Raw genomic sequence first — 15,300 nt, 5'->3', positions numbered from 1 at the left:
AAAGGTGACCACACGGCATGTCAGGTCATGATGAAGGGAAATGAGTGCCAGCACTGAATGGGGAGGGTTGATGGGAATCCAGAGAGATCAGCCATCATTCATCAACCAGCATCATCATCCCTTAGCTGCAACAGCACTAATCCACTTTCTCCTTCAACACATATAACAGGGAAAACATGTTTTTGGTGATTCCCAAGAGAAAATGATGAGAACAACCCAGCTTTTATTTGACATTGTCTCCGCCTTTTTGTAAATGAGCCATAACACTGAAATCTGCCTATGCTATGCAGAATGAACAATATATAAAGGAGGTTGAACACTGCAGATACCACTCAGCTTCAGTCAGTCTGCCTCAACATTTGCTGTCGCTGGGGAAGAAGGATCAAATCTAGGTGAGTGGTTCTAAACTTTTTCTCTCTCTCTGCATCAGAGCAGATCAGAAAGTGACCCTCTATCAGATTGAGGAACCATTACACTGGGGTCTGAAGCTAGCCTTGGATTTGAGGGGAGCATTTCTACTCCTATGTCAACAATTTAGTATTAATATCTTGTTCTAACAGTGCCTACGAGTGGAAAATGCAACTTTAACTCTGAATACTGGGCTGAAATCCAATGGGTGTGAATGCTCCTGCCTCACTCCATCTCCCTATCACCTCCTGCTACTTCATCATGTGGGTTTCAGGAACACATAATATCCAATCCCCCATATAGGAGCAACACCCACTCCCATCAGACAGGATAATGATGGTTTAGACCTCTGTGTGAGAGTTTGTGCATGATCTGTCAAACTGTTAATCAACCTTCCAATCTTTCCACTCCTTCCCCTATGAAGCAGTGTGAAGATATAACAACTATCAACCTTAAATCATATTCTAGACCCTCATATACTTTGTGACACCAAGTATCTTTTATGTTATACAATTTTACATTAACAAGGCACAATTACATGCTTATTTATTAGGTTTTATTTTGGGGTCCTATGAGAAGATTTGAAATGTATACAAGTCATAACCAGGTAAGGTTTTGCTTTAGATAATATTTTCTAGGAATGAAAGATTAACAGCAATCCCTCTCAGTGTATGGACACCTATAGGTGGCACTTATACCTACTCCCACTTGGCGTCGGTACAATTAAACTTTTCTTTTACTCAAATTCTGCTCCAAGAAAAATAAAACATTATTTTGTCAATACAAGTTTGGTGAAATAGTGCACATTTGCAAAAAACAAAATCTGTTTTTCCCAGATGTAACACACCTAAGTTTAAAACTTTACTTGACGTTTTGGTTTTGTTTGTCTTTGATAGTTTTACCATGAGCATGACTGACGTCTTGGAAGCTGGTGACATCAACTCTGCAATCTCACAATGCAAAGGTAACGTTTTTATCTTCCATAGTTTAAACTCAAAAAATAACATAAATGTTACAGGGATTTTACATAAATAAACAATGATTAGAGTCCGAGACTATTGCATTACATCTTTAAACGGGAGTCTAAATAGTAAAATGGGCAAGGAGGAAGTGATTAGTTTTCTTATTTCAAAAATAGTTTATTCTCAAAGGATATCCTTATATATACATAGTCACAAATATAGTTTGGTTCTGTACAGTAGCATGTCAAGGAAACAAACAAACATTAGAGTTTGACTCTTTCCAAACAAATCAAAGACATCTCTTAGTTGAACCAGACTATATTTATATGCATTTGAGGCATTGGGAGGGTCTGATAACTGAACAGACCCCAATTTAACCTCAGAAGTGGTCTTTCTCCACTGTGCCTTGGTGGCTGCTGTCCCAAACTTTAGTGCTTCCATCAGCACATAGTCCTGAACCTTGGAATGCACCAGTCTGCAACTTTTGGTTGGGGTCAACTTCTTGTTCTGAAAGACCAACAAGTTTCAGGCAGACAAAAGAGCATTTTTCAGGAACTGATGACCCTCCAGAGGAGTTGTTGTTTGTCTCGGTGTGTGTCCCAGGCAACAGACCATAGAGCACAGAGTCCTGTGTCACAGAGCTACTCAGGACGAACCTCAACAAACACCACTGCATCTTTCTTCAGACTCCCTTTGCCAAGGCACATTCCAGAAGGAGCTGTGTGACAGTCTCTACCTCCTACAACCACTGCAGTGGTCCAGACAGACCAATTGTACAAGAACAATATATAGTGCCCTTCTCACCACCAGCCAAGTGATGTCTTGGTATTGTTGGAAAGTAACTCTAGAGGAAAGAGTTAATCTGCTTCACAAAGAAGACACTTAGCATTATTGCACAGAGCACATTGAGGGAATTGTCTTCCAATGGTGCAGTGGTAGCCTTCTCATTTATAAGTAGAAGGTCATTGGTCGAAGGTTTGAAAGCATAATCAGGGTTCACACTCCAGTGCAGCATGGTGGCATTCTGTATTGACAGAAGTGACATCATTCAGGTAAGTTTTAAACTGAGGTCCCCATCTACCCACTCAGTTAGGTGTAATAAAGGTTATGGCTGCTATTTTTAAGAAAAGGATGGGATGTCTCCCCAGTGTCTTGGGAACAATACTCAAGCATTACTAAAACTGATTATCTCATTGTTGAGTATGAATTAACCACCCCATTTCTACATCAAAGGTACTTCAGAAATACTTAATTAGCCTCAAAGCACTTTGGGAAACTCTGAGGTTGTGGAGGGTGATAGATAAATGCAAATCATTTATTTCTCTCACAACTGACATATGTAATCCCTTTCACTCTGATAGAAGCCAGTAGGGTATAAATTCTATTGGAATCAAAGGGATTAACATTGACTGAGTTCAACCAGATTTTTTTACTAGAATTTGCTAAATCGCTGTCCACTGCAGCAAAGGTGTAATTTATCCTCTGTGCCATTGGTTTTGGTGGGAGGAGGGGAACTGAAAGGGCTGAAGGGCTGTCATCTGTCATACAGTCTTCGGTCTGTGCTGACTAGACATCCCAATTTGATCGAATCCCATTTACCAGCATTTGGCCCAATTCCCTCTAAATCCTTCCTATTTATATATCCTTTCAGATGCATTTTAAATGGTATAATTGTACCTTCCTTCTCCACTTCCTCTAACAGGTCATTGTACACATGCAATACCATCTGTGTGAAAAAGATACCCCTCAGGACCTTTTAAACCTTTCCCCTCTCACCTTAAACCTATGCCCTCTAGTTCTGAACCCCCCCACCCTAGGACCTTGGCTATTCACACTATCCATGCCCCACATGCTTTTATAAACATCTACAGGGTCACCCCTCAGCCTCTAATGCACCAGGGAAGAAAGTCCCAGCCTATTCAGCCTCTCCCTATAACTCAAACCCTCCAGTCCCGGTAACATCCTTGTAAATCTTTTCTGCATCCTTTCAACTTTAACAATATCCTTCCTTTAGACGGGTGACCAAAATTGTACGCAGCATTCTAAAAGTGGCCTAACCATGTTCTGTACAGCCACAATGTAACATCCCAACCTCTAAACTCAATGCTCTGATCAATGAAAGCAACTGTGCCAAACACTTCGCCACAACCGTGTCTACACTTTCAATGAACTATGAATCTAAACCGCTAGGTCTCTTCGTTCAGCAACACTCCCCAGGGCCCTACCATTAACTCTAATAGTTCTGATTTGCCTGACCAAAATGCAACACCTCACAATTTATCTAAATGCAACTCCATCTACCACTCCTCGGCCCATTGGCCAATCTGATCAAAGTCCCACTGTACTCTGAGATAATCTTCTTCACTGTCCACTACACCAGGTAGGTGTGATATTTGTGCCAATGTGGTGATGTTTGGAATGTCCCAAACTTTTCCTGAACTCATGTATGTCTGAAATAACAACCTTCCTGATTCTGTGAAATTTCATTGCCACTTATAAAACAGTCACTAATAAATCCACTAGGGGACAGTGGTTAGAATGAGGAGCTCACCACCCCAGGGAGGACTTGAGGCATATAACATAGATAAGGGAAAACTAGATAAAAGCATTGGGCAGAAAGGAACAGGAGAATTTGCTGATAGGAGGAACTGAAGAGAGGCAGGAGGAGACTTGTGCAGGCATAAATGCAGGCATGGATCAGTTGGATCAACTGGCATATTTCTTTCTACACATTCTATTTAATTCTATGCAATACTCTCAAATCAGATAAAGTAGAGCCATACAAGTTTATGTCAGGTTTGCTGTTAATGGCGAGGCCATTAGAAACGTTGAAAATAAAACAATTATGGAAGATTTCTTCTGTTGGGAAATTAAAGATGTTGCAATGCTTTTGGCTTAAACCATAATGTCAGACCTGTAGTTATACTGCAGCACATATTTGCGCAAAGTCAGTGTAATTAAACCTTCTGCTATAATAGTGGATTTCTCAGAGCTCTGGTATTGTTATATTTCAATGCAATGTTTGCTGCCAACTCTAGCTCTGCTTAAAGTGTGACGGTAGTCCTGAGGGTTCAAATCAGAATATGCAATATCAGCAATGATCATATTAACATTGGGATGAAATTCATTGCTTGCTATTTTAATGAAGGCAATAACTCTTTACTAGTATCACACAGCAGCACTGTAATTGTGGAGAATTTGAGAATTCGTTATGGCCCGTCTGAATTTGCCACTCAGCTTAGGGTTAAGGTTGTATAAGTGCTCCATAAACGTTTCTCAATACTCTTCCTTAAGTCCTCAATGTGTGCTTTTCCCCATCACAGCTCCTGAGTCATTTGACTTCAAGAAGTTCTTCGAAGCATGTGGTCTGTCTAAGAAATCCACAAGTGAGGTGAAGAAAGTCTTTGCAATTCTGGATCAGGATGGCAGTGGCTTCATCGATAAAACTGAGCTCAAGTAAGAACACAATGCAAATAAATTCATAAAAATCAATGAGTAGATCTTAGTATTCATCACCAGCCCCGGGCAGCAAACTGACAGAGCCAAACACTTGTTTATTTATTGATCTATCTATTCTTCATTTCATAGATTCTTTGCCTTGAGTTTGAAATTCTTTATGTTCTTCTACATGAACGTAGCTATCTTCCTTTTGCAACTCACCTCAGTACTGCCTTTGTGATATCCTGTGCACTTCAGACAATGGCTGCTTGGCATTATAGCCAATGTAACAATCTTTTCTCATGATTGCTATCACAGACCACGTGGTCTGAACAACAAAATTAGGAACTGAAATTGATCTTGTTGAGACATCACAAAAAAGGGATGGTTCACAAATTGGCTGCAGGTTTCCCACCTGAACCTATTTTTAATCCATTGATTTGAAAGTCATGCAGAATTAAACCTACAGCCAATTCGCTGTCACCAATAACAGAAAATGGAGATCTATTTATTCTTATTGCATTAGTAACTCTTAAGGTCAAATGGCTTAATCCTGATCCTAACACACAGGTTTGGAGGAACCAGGAATGGGGGAGGCTATTTTGTCCCTCAAATCTGTTCCACCATTCAATGGTTGACTTGTGACCTGGAGTATTGTGTACAGTTCTGGTCTCCAAATTTGAGGAAAGACATTCTGGCTATTGAGGGAGTGCAGCGTAGGTTCACGAGGTCAATTCCTGGAATGGCGAGATTACCTTACACTGAAAGACTGGAGCGAACTGGGCTTGTATACCATTGAGTTTAGAAGACTGAGAGGGGATCTGATTGAGACATATAAGATTATTAAAGGATTGGACACTCTGGAGGCAGGAAACATGTTTCTGCTGATGTGTGAGTGCTGAATCAGAGGACACAGCTTAAAATATGGAGTAGACCATTTAGGACAGAGATGAGGAGAAACTTCTTCACCCAGAGTGGTGGCTGTGTGGAATGCTCTGCCCCAGAGGGCAGTGGAGGCCCAGTCTCTGGATTCATTTAAGAAAGAGTTGGATAGAGCTCTCAATGATAGTGGAATCAAGGGTTATGGAGATAAGGCAGGAACAGGATACTGATTAAGGATGATCAGCCATGATCATATTAAATGGTGGTGTTGGCTTGAAGGGCAGAATGGCCTACTCCTGCACCTATTGTCTATTAATTCCATATTTGTACCATATCCCTTCCACTCTCCCCACCTAAAACAAAAAATAACTATTTCACAAGGTCAACCTCTCCAGGAGCACATTCAACCAGATTTGGAAAGACTATTTGAGACATTTTACTGGAATTGATCTCAGAAGATGGTTCCCCACATTGAACATGGTAAAACATAGCCTCAGAGCTTTACCTCAGTCTCCTTCAAGTTCCAGACTTGTTCGGTAATTAATGCCAGTTAATCTAATACCTTTTAGAAGTTTCTGTTAACCATTAGTTTGTGTTTTAGTTGCAGTGCTCCACCTGTGGTTGTTTAACTTGATTATGGTTTTGTTTGAGAGAAAAAAGTCATGTGAGAGGCTCTTGGCTCACACAGATTCCATGTCAAAAGGACAAAATCATCGACAGCAGATGCTGTAATTTATAAACAAATAAAACAGGAGCTACTAGAAAGATTCCACAGTTGAGGGCAGGACTCGGGCTGATATAGGGCCAGTGGACTTAGCCAAAAGTGCACAGAATGTCACAAAAGGCTGCCCTTCAGTTGCCAAGGGCCCAGGCAACTGTCCATCTGGAGTTTGCACAATGTCCCTGTGTCAGTGTGAGTTTTCTTCAGGTGCTTCAGTTTCGTGTCCAGGGATTAGACTCCTTACAGTGTGGAAACAGGCCCTTCAGCCCAACCAGTCCACACTGACCCTCCAAAGAGTAACCCACCCAGAGCCATTTCCCCCTGACTAATGCACCTAACACTATGGGCAATTTAGCATGGCCAATTCACCTACCTGCACATCTTTGGATTGTGGGAGGAAACCACAGCACCCAGAGGAAACCCACGCAGACACGGGGAGAACGTGCAAACTTCACACAGACAGTTGCCCGAGGCTGGATTTGAACCTGGTGCTGTGAGGCAGTAGTGCTAACCACTGAGCCACAGTGCCACCCTACATTACGTGGATTAGCCATGGGAAATGCAGGGTTAGAGGGTTAGGCTAGTGGAGTGGGTCTAGGATTTCGAAGCTACTTGGATGCAGCCTGAACTGCTGTGCTCTTCCAGCACCACTAATCCAGAATCTGGTTTCCAGCATCTGCAGTCATTGTTTTTACCTTCTATTTGGAGGGTCAATTTTGACTTTATGGATCAAATGGCCTGCTTTCACACTATAGGGATTTTATGAATTTGATTCTGTGGCAAGAACGGGTGGACACTCCATATTCCAATGAATGCTAAATGATTGACCGATTGCAGAGTTTTTCTTATTTCATCAAAAATGTTGATTTTAATTGAAAAATCAAACTTAATAGACAAGTCAGTGAATTAATGGCTTCTTATTGAACAACATGACAATATCAATTGAACAAAGTATCAGTCATTGGTGTCAATCTGCTGAATCACATTTTTGACGGATGACTGGATAACATGGTAATCATCAATCTTCATGGGTAATTCAAACTGCCCAGCACTGATCAACTAATTAAGCTATTGTTGTTCTTTTCAATTGCAAATAGTCTGGGTGACTTAATTGGCAGAAGAACCAGGTGCAAGATGAGAACTGTTTTTAACATGGCAAGTGATCGTGATCTAGAATTTACAGCCTGTAAGGTTGGAGGAAGCAGACTCAATAGTAACTTTCAAGAGGGAATTGAGATATGTAATTTAAAAGGAAAAGCAATTGCAGAAAAACCAGGAAAGAGACAGGGAACATAATTAATTGGATAACCCTTGCAAGGAGTCTGTTTGGGCACCATGGGACTTTGCTTGTGGTAGAATGTTCTATGATTCTGAAATGGGATCCTGGGATTTTTTTGGCCTGGAATCAATTTCTGAAATTCCATTTTTTTTTCTCTCTCTGTAACAATCACATCAAGGCATCATCCCCATCCGCCTACTGGTTCCCACTATGTCCATGACTCCATTTCAAAATTCACATTCTTTACAAATCCTTCCTCTCCCGCATTATTTCTCTTTTCCACACCCTGACCCCTTTAATCTCCTCCAATCACGCAACCCCCGACATCTCTACATTCCTCTAATTTTGCCCTCTAGAAATTCCATGATTTATATTGCCTTCAATGATCTGATCCTAAGCTCTAGAATTCCCACCTAAACCTCTCTATCGCTTTCTCCTCTAAATCAGTTCTTTAAATCTACCTCTTTGAATAAGTGTTTGGTCATCTGATACATCTTGATGTGGTTGGCTGTTAAATTTTGTTTGATAATGAGTCTTGTGAAGGGATTAAACCCCATTAAAGACCCCAAATAAATACAATGTCTTTCTTGTTGAGATTTGATCAGCCAGTTGCATTTCTCTACTTCAGGTTGTTTCTTCAGTATTTCTCCAGTGGAGCAAGACAACTGAGTGATAATGAGGCTCAATCCATGCTTTCTGCTGCAGACAATGATGGTAATGGTAAAATCGGATTTGAGGGTACGTTAAACACTATTTAAAGAAAACACAACCCAGACTGAATGGCTTCAGCATCTGTTCACATGGGGAATAGTGATATACCTGCAATTTTGCTTTTTAGCTGAGGGTCACTTTCTTTGAGTCAATCTGGTATTGCTGATAATGGACATGTGAAAAGTTGGACAATTTTGCATATATTTTGATTTTAACTTAGTGTTTTAAGAATTATTTTTGTTGTCTTTTCTTTTCCTTTCAAATGTCACTCTGAAGGTATGATCTAATCCAGACTGACATTCCCAGTGTAGTATTGAGGGACTGCTTCGCTGTTGGAGATGGCATCTTGGATGAAATGTCATTCTGATGTTGTATTTGCCCTTTCTAATAGATGTGTTTGAAAAATCCTATGCCACTATTTTGAAGAACGGAGGAGTTCTCCCTAATGTTCAGGATAATATTTATCCCTCAATCAACATTGCTAAAACAGACAATCTGCTATTGTCACATTGTTCTTTATGGGAGCTTGCTGCACTGGTATGAGTTATCATACTTCAAAAGTATTCCTTTGCCTGTACAGCACTTTGGAATTCCTGATTTAGTAAAGTGGGTTATAAAATTGCAAACACTTCTTTTCTAAAATGTATATTTTTTTTCACATCTTATATCATGTAAGTTGTATTTTCCAAGTAACTGCCCCTGGTGTCTGTTTCTCAGATTTTTGCCCTCTGTACCTGGTGCTCGAAATGAATAATCTTCAACATTTGCTAATGTTTCTCAGTTACCAAAAGATAAAGGAGATGTAATGTTTCCTCTTGTCCCTTCTCTATTCATTCTCCTTTTTTTTTTCTATGCTTGTCACTTTTCTCTTGTTTGCATGTTTCCTATTGATGCAGCACTTTCAGTTGTTTTTTAAAGAAATGATCATTGCAATGAATGAAATGACTTGCTTCTGTTTGTTTGTAACTATCTCTCCCCAAGAAGAGAAACTAATCACAGAACAAGTACTTGAAGGGAAAAATATTGCAGAGCTATTGGTGGGGAGAGGGACTTGTTCAATTATTCTTTCAAGGAGCTGGCTGAATGCTTGCCCTGTGTATCACTCCATAACATCTTGTACCTGAAGCTTGCATAACAGATATCCATCAGAGATCAGCCTGAAAGTGATTGCCACTCAAAAATTAATCTTTTCTGTTTCTTATTAGCATCTCCCACCTTAATGCAATGTAACTGTATTCCTGGGTGAGCTCAAATCTGCATGAACGAAAGTTTGCCTTGCCCTACTGCTGACGTGTGCATGATCATCCTGTCATAGAATCTTAGAGTAGAAAGAGGCCATTCAGCCCATTTTATTTATGCCAGCCAAGAAGTAGCCATCCAGTCTAAACCCATTTTTCAGCTCTTAGTCCATGCCCTTTTATCAGTAACAAAATTTCATGTGCATATCTAAGAACTTTTTAAATGTTACAAGTTTTTCTGCTTTCACTTCCCTTTTCAGGTATCCAGATTCTGGGTGAAAAATTCCCCACCCATTCCCTTTAAATCTGCTCACCCTAAATCCCTCTTGTTAGGACCCTTCAATTAAATGACTAGGGCCTTCCTTCATCCTCTCCATTTACACCTTTAAAATGCACAGCATTATGAACTGAGTCTCCCCCTCAACGTCCCCTGTTCCATCCCATGCCCGATCTTGCTTAAATTTTTTAAAACAACATTGTCATTAATCTGCTGTTTACCCTCTCAAGTGCAATCACATCTTTATCTTATGTTCTTTTTGCAGAATTTCAGCAACTAGTTCAATCTTAAAGAAAACTAGAGATGTGAATTAGAAACTAATTCATGAAGCCTGTGTTCTGGTGCATACAGATACAATCTCTGAAGCATCTGTACAATCAAACTGTACAATCATGTAACATAAATCCTGCGTATGCTCTACAAATGCTTTGGATTGGTGTGATTTGTTTGCTTTTTAAAGGTCTCTCATGACTAAATAAAATACTTATTGGAACTAAGTTTTTATGATGTAATTTGACGAAACTCTTTTGAAAAGTGCTAATATATGATGCATTAATAGGACTTTATACAGTACAGGTTGCATGTGAGGGGACTGCATTACTTATTACCTTTGTTCACGTGAGATTTTAAACCAGGGCTCTGGCTTCTCTCTATATAAGAGGAGCTCTCCCTAGCAGACATTTAATCTTCAGCCAACAGCTCCCAAAAAAATTATCATTGGGAGCTTGCTGAACTCAAATTTCCTGCTGCAGTTATGTTTCAGCAGTGACTGAATTTCTAAAGTATTTTCTCGCTGTGAAGCATGAGATAAATGCAAGTTATTTCTCTATCTCCTTTTTAGCTAAAGACCTGCACAAGTGAATGGTGCCTGATGGGGCACTGTAGCATTGAGGTTTGGTTGCTATATTAGTAGTTAGTTACTAAATCAGCTAATCAAGTAATCAATTACACTTGTCATCAGTAGAAATCAGACCACCACCAGATTATCCGTGATCCTGTTGAATGGAAGAGTCAGCTCGAAGGATGAAATAGTCTGCCCCAATCCAAAATTCCATGTTCCTAAATCTTGATTTACAATCCAGGGGCATGAGTTCAAATTGTGATAAATAGCTGTTGGAGAAATGATGTTCAATTGGTTAAATAAAAATATGAAGTTAGTATCAGTAATGGTGACTAGATGATCATGAAAAATAATATCATTTATGCCTTTTAGGGAATAAATTCTGCCACCCATATCTGATCTGGCCTACATATGTCTCTAGGCCCACAGTCACAGGATGGATTCTGTAATATCCAGCTAGCCATGCAGCTCTGGTCAAGGAAGTGACTAACCACACTACCATCTTCTCAAGGGCAATTAGGGGTGGGATCTTGGCATTTATGTCCCTGCCTTGTGAATTAATCTCTGTTTGTAAAATTCTTTGTGCATTTGCTTTATTATTGCTGAGATTCAAGGGCAAATGTGAAATGACAAAACTGCCTCAATCCCCAACATTCACTCTACGCTCATAACTCAAGTTGGTGTAAAATCTAGATTCACAGGGTCTGATCCCCACCCCAGCTGAATTCTGAGTAACAAATGAAAGATGTGAACGTGATCATGTAGGGGGAAGACAGGAGGGGATTCTTCAAAGAGATGGACAGTTAAGCAGTCACCTTTGGGAGACAAATCCAATTAAGAAGATTGGGTGGGCGCTATAGCAAGGAAGAACAACGTGAGTACAGCTGCCTCAAAGGAAGAGACAAGTGCAGCAGAACTGTGAAGATACCTTGAGGTGGAGACACACTCTGAAGACCCGTAAATACGGTGGCCACAGCTACCAGACTATCACAGCCCTCTGATGAATGGCCTGAAGCCCCAGTTTTGCTTCTTGTAGTCATTCCATCACCTCCCTCCCCAGCAAGAAGGGACAACTGCTTCCCCAAACACAGCTGGAGGCAGGAACAAGACCAGTAGGCTGACCAGTGGGGGAAAATAAAACACCCTCTTTTCTCCACCTCAGTGTGACTCATCTTCTCAAGGTTTATTATGGGCCAGACATTGCTCAAAGCCCTTGTCACATTAATCTATTAAAGAAAATAAATGGGCACTTGAGCAGCAGCACTAATGTCCCCAACCCTAAAACAAATCCCATGTGATCCAGAAGTGTGTAATAAGTTCTCTGAACAGGTTGATTATTTTCTTTAACTTTTTAAAAAATAATCAGAACTGCACAAATAAGAAATCAGAGTTCGGTTTTCCTGCTGATCCCAACATGGAGACCCGAGGCAGGTGGTAGTGGGCCTGAAACCACATTGAGTGGCAGCAAGACCAGCTCCAAAATCTTAATCAGAGGCAGTGTTTTAAAAATAGCTTGCAAGTTCACCATCCAATTAAGGGATGTGGATGGCACTAGCTCAATAAAAGTGGGTGCTGCTGAGAAAGCGTGGGCTGCTTAACATGAAGGCACCTCAGAGGGAGGTTTATCTGCCTCCATTCTTGTTTCCAAGGAGTGGGCCATCAACATCTCTTAGATTGGTTGACACTTAATGGCAAATACTCAAGTGGCATTCTCTAGGATAGCTGATCAGGAAACTCTTCCACTCTTATCATCTGCCACTGGGTGTACAGGAAGGATTTTCAAGTTGTTTCACCATATTACTAATATACCTTCCATAGGCAACAAGCCTTTTGCATTATGCTGCACAGTCTTCAATGGAGAGGTAAATAAAGCAATTAAAAATAAAAGGGAAATGCTGGCAAATGGAACTAAATTAATTTAGAATATCTGTTTGGCATGGACAAGTTGGACCAAAAGGTCTGTTTCCATGCTGTTCATCTCTCTGACTATATGATTCTATGACTGTAGGCAGGGCTGGTGGGAGGGAGGCTAGGGTGGTAGCAGTGGGGGAGGGAAGAGTTTGGTGGTTATGGCAGGAGTTGGGCTTCCCGTCATCCCCTCTCTACTGCTCTTTTTTAGGAAATGAAGCTTTCTGCTCAAATGATTCTTGGAAAGCCATGGGGAAGCTAATTACATTCCCATCTTCCAGGCATCCATTCTACCTTTGGCAAAATGTTGGTGGGCCAGGAAAATCACCTGTAGAATGGGGGTCTTACTTATAAAATGGACTGCTTGCCTTAATTTGGTGTGCACAACAAACACATCCCAGACAATGATAACTCACTGAATTTTTTAAAAATCCTCACATTGCGGGGATTTTAGCCAGTTATGTTAAACCTGTCATCTCGGGTTACTGACGCTCCAGTCATTGGAAATAGTTTCTTCGGATCAACTCCTTTGAGACACTTCATCACTTTGAAAACTAATTTGCTCCCTGTAATTTTCAGTGCTGTAAGGAAAACAATCCCATTGTCTCAAAGTAATGGGAGTACCACCCAAGCTATCCGTAACATTTATTGATGAAATTGTTGGTTTCTCTATTATCATTACCCACCTCATTGTCCACTAAAATACGCATCCCTAAACTGGATTCAGATATTCAGTATTATTTCTACAGATTGGGTTGACTGTTTAGAAAGCTTACAAGTGTTCACTCAATGGGTGTTTTGAAAAGGACACACTATCACTCAGAAAGCCCCCTCAGAAAGTGTAAAGTCTTTTTGAAGATGTAAAATGAATCCAATCTTACGACAGCCTGTGCATTGAGTGAGTCCGTCTCCATTAGCACAACTGCTCATCTACAAGGGCACGCAAATGGTTCTCAATTCAATGCCCATTTCCTCTCTTAACAGTTGGACCCAGAGGTTTCCAGATCATGAAAAACAGCAACACAGGTTCTTAAGGCCACTGAAAGAGAAGTAAGCTGAGCGCCGCAGTTAAATTTCCAGAAGAGTGGATGGAATTGAAAAACTTGTGTTTGAATCTCTGTTAGATGATAAATGGAATACCATAAATAGTTCTTGCCTCCAAAATCTTCCTTCAAATGTCCCAATGCTTGGACCTACATGTGAATTACCCAGGATGTTCAAATTTGCAAATGGAAGTTCCTCAGCCATCCGAGATTCTGTATGAACGTCTCCTAATCTGAGCTGGAGCCAAAGACTTGGAACAGATCCAGGCAATTTACCTGAATTTTATATTGTTTAAAACCTTGTCTAACACCTAAGTAACTGCATAACTGGACCACCACATCTAATTTCCCAACATCCCCACTTGTACTCCGCATTCCAAATATTCCAAATCACCTGACGACACCCTCTCCACCATTGGTTGACTAATCAATCTAAGTAGCCCCATGACCTCATAATAATTCCACCCCTCCAACCCCTTCACCCAACCACTCCCCTGATAGCCCTTTGTTCTGACTACCACACCCCACCACCCCGACCTGACCCAACCACCCTTGACCATTCAGCATTCATCCACTCCCCCACTGACTAACCCACACTGAAAGAGACTCATGCGATTTGCAGTCAGGATCTTCTACATTTGTATCTATTGCCCCATCCTCACACATCCAGTGGAGCTCATACAACTATTCTGTACTGCCCACTATCCAACTCTGCCCAAAGCTGGGTCTGCTATCTACTGCTCTCCTCCAATGATTATACTGTGCTCGGGTGGAGATCCCAAGCAGATGCTGTGCATTTCTTTGATAGTCCTGAAGATCTCAGAAGGAGTGAGTAGCAGTAACAATGTGCAGCCTCTGCTGTGAAGATTTGTCCATATTATGAAAAGGATATAAAGGCATTGTTGAAAGTCCAAACAAGTTTTGTAAGCATGACGGCAGAAGGGGGAGATGGTAGTACATACACCCATCGTAAAGATTGTACATTTAAGGCTTTTCTAGAAATAAGAAGGCAAAGGAATGACCTTTTAAAGGCCTTTTAGGATTATGACATATTTAGTAAAGTGGAAATGGAGCCGGTGTTTTTATTTGTGAGGGAGACTAGACATTGGGGCCATGAAAATAAATTAGTTACTAATAATTGGCAATTCAGAAGAAACTTCATAACTCAGAAAATAGTGAGAATTCAGAACTTGCCACTGCAGGGAGTATTGTAGCCAATAGAGTGGATGCCTTTCAGAGGAAGTCAGACAAACAGACAAGAGTCGGGGGGGGATTCCAAGATGGCGGTGATCTAGGAAGATCATGTTGCAGAGCTCAGCATCACATCGCAAGTGGGATGAAGTCTTAGCCCGCCCTACCTGGACTACCACGAGACCCTGGAAAGGTCATGGAGTCCCGGGAAACAGTCAGAGTAAATTACATCGGTTTTTACCATCCAGGGATGCTGAAGAAGGGAGGAGGTAAGTCTGAGGCCAGGCTGCAGGATTCTCAGACTTGGTTTCTTACAAGGTCCTGGTGAAGGAGCTCGCAAAGTCTCACGAGATGTTGGGCAAGCACATAGAGGAGAAGCTGGCCTTGATCTCTAACATGCT

The 15,300-nt window shown here is 40.9% G+C and overlaps 1 protein-coding gene across 1 annotated transcript; it reads left to right on the top strand.

Annotated features, from left to right (window-relative positions):
• Positions 1–277: 277 nt before the first annotated feature.
• On the top strand, positions 278–10,413 carry LOC140464571 (oncomodulin-1-like). The gene is made up of 5 exons (XM_072559817.1): positions 278–392; positions 1,305–1,372; positions 4,694–4,826; positions 8,319–8,428; positions 10,182–10,413. Exons 2-5 carry the CDS (start codon positions 1,312–1,314, stop codon positions 10,205–10,207), a joined length of 330 nt encoding a protein of 109 aa, XP_072415918.1. The 5' UTR covers positions 278–392; positions 1,305–1,311; the 3' UTR covers positions 10,208–10,413.
• The last annotated feature ends 4,887 nt before the right edge of the window (positions 10,414–15,300 follow it).

This window comes from Chiloscyllium punctatum, chromosome 40 (assembly GCF_047496795.1).
Source record: "Chiloscyllium punctatum isolate Juve2018m chromosome 40, sChiPun1.3, whole genome shotgun sequence".
NCBI classification, from domain to species: Eukaryota; Metazoa; Chordata; class Chondrichthyes; order Orectolobiformes; family Hemiscylliidae; genus Chiloscyllium; species Chiloscyllium punctatum.
Note: the sequence above shows the minus strand (reverse complement) of the source record. Positions and strands in the feature narration are given on the sequence as shown.

Excerpts from the sequence above, each read along its gene's own strand:
- LOC140464571 (XM_072559817.1), top strand. The coding sequence starts at position 1,312 with ATGAGCATGACTGACGTCTTGGAAGCTGGTGACATCAACTCTGCAATC. Across the intron at positions 1,373-4,693 it reads TGCAATCTCACAATGCAAAG|CTCCTGAGTCATTTGACTTC; the intron begins GTAACGTTTTTA and ends TCCCCATCACAG. Across the intron at positions 4,827-8,318 it reads ATCGATAAAACTGAGCTCAA|GTTGTTTCTTCAGTATTTCT; the intron begins GTAAGAACACAA and ends TCTCTACTTCAG.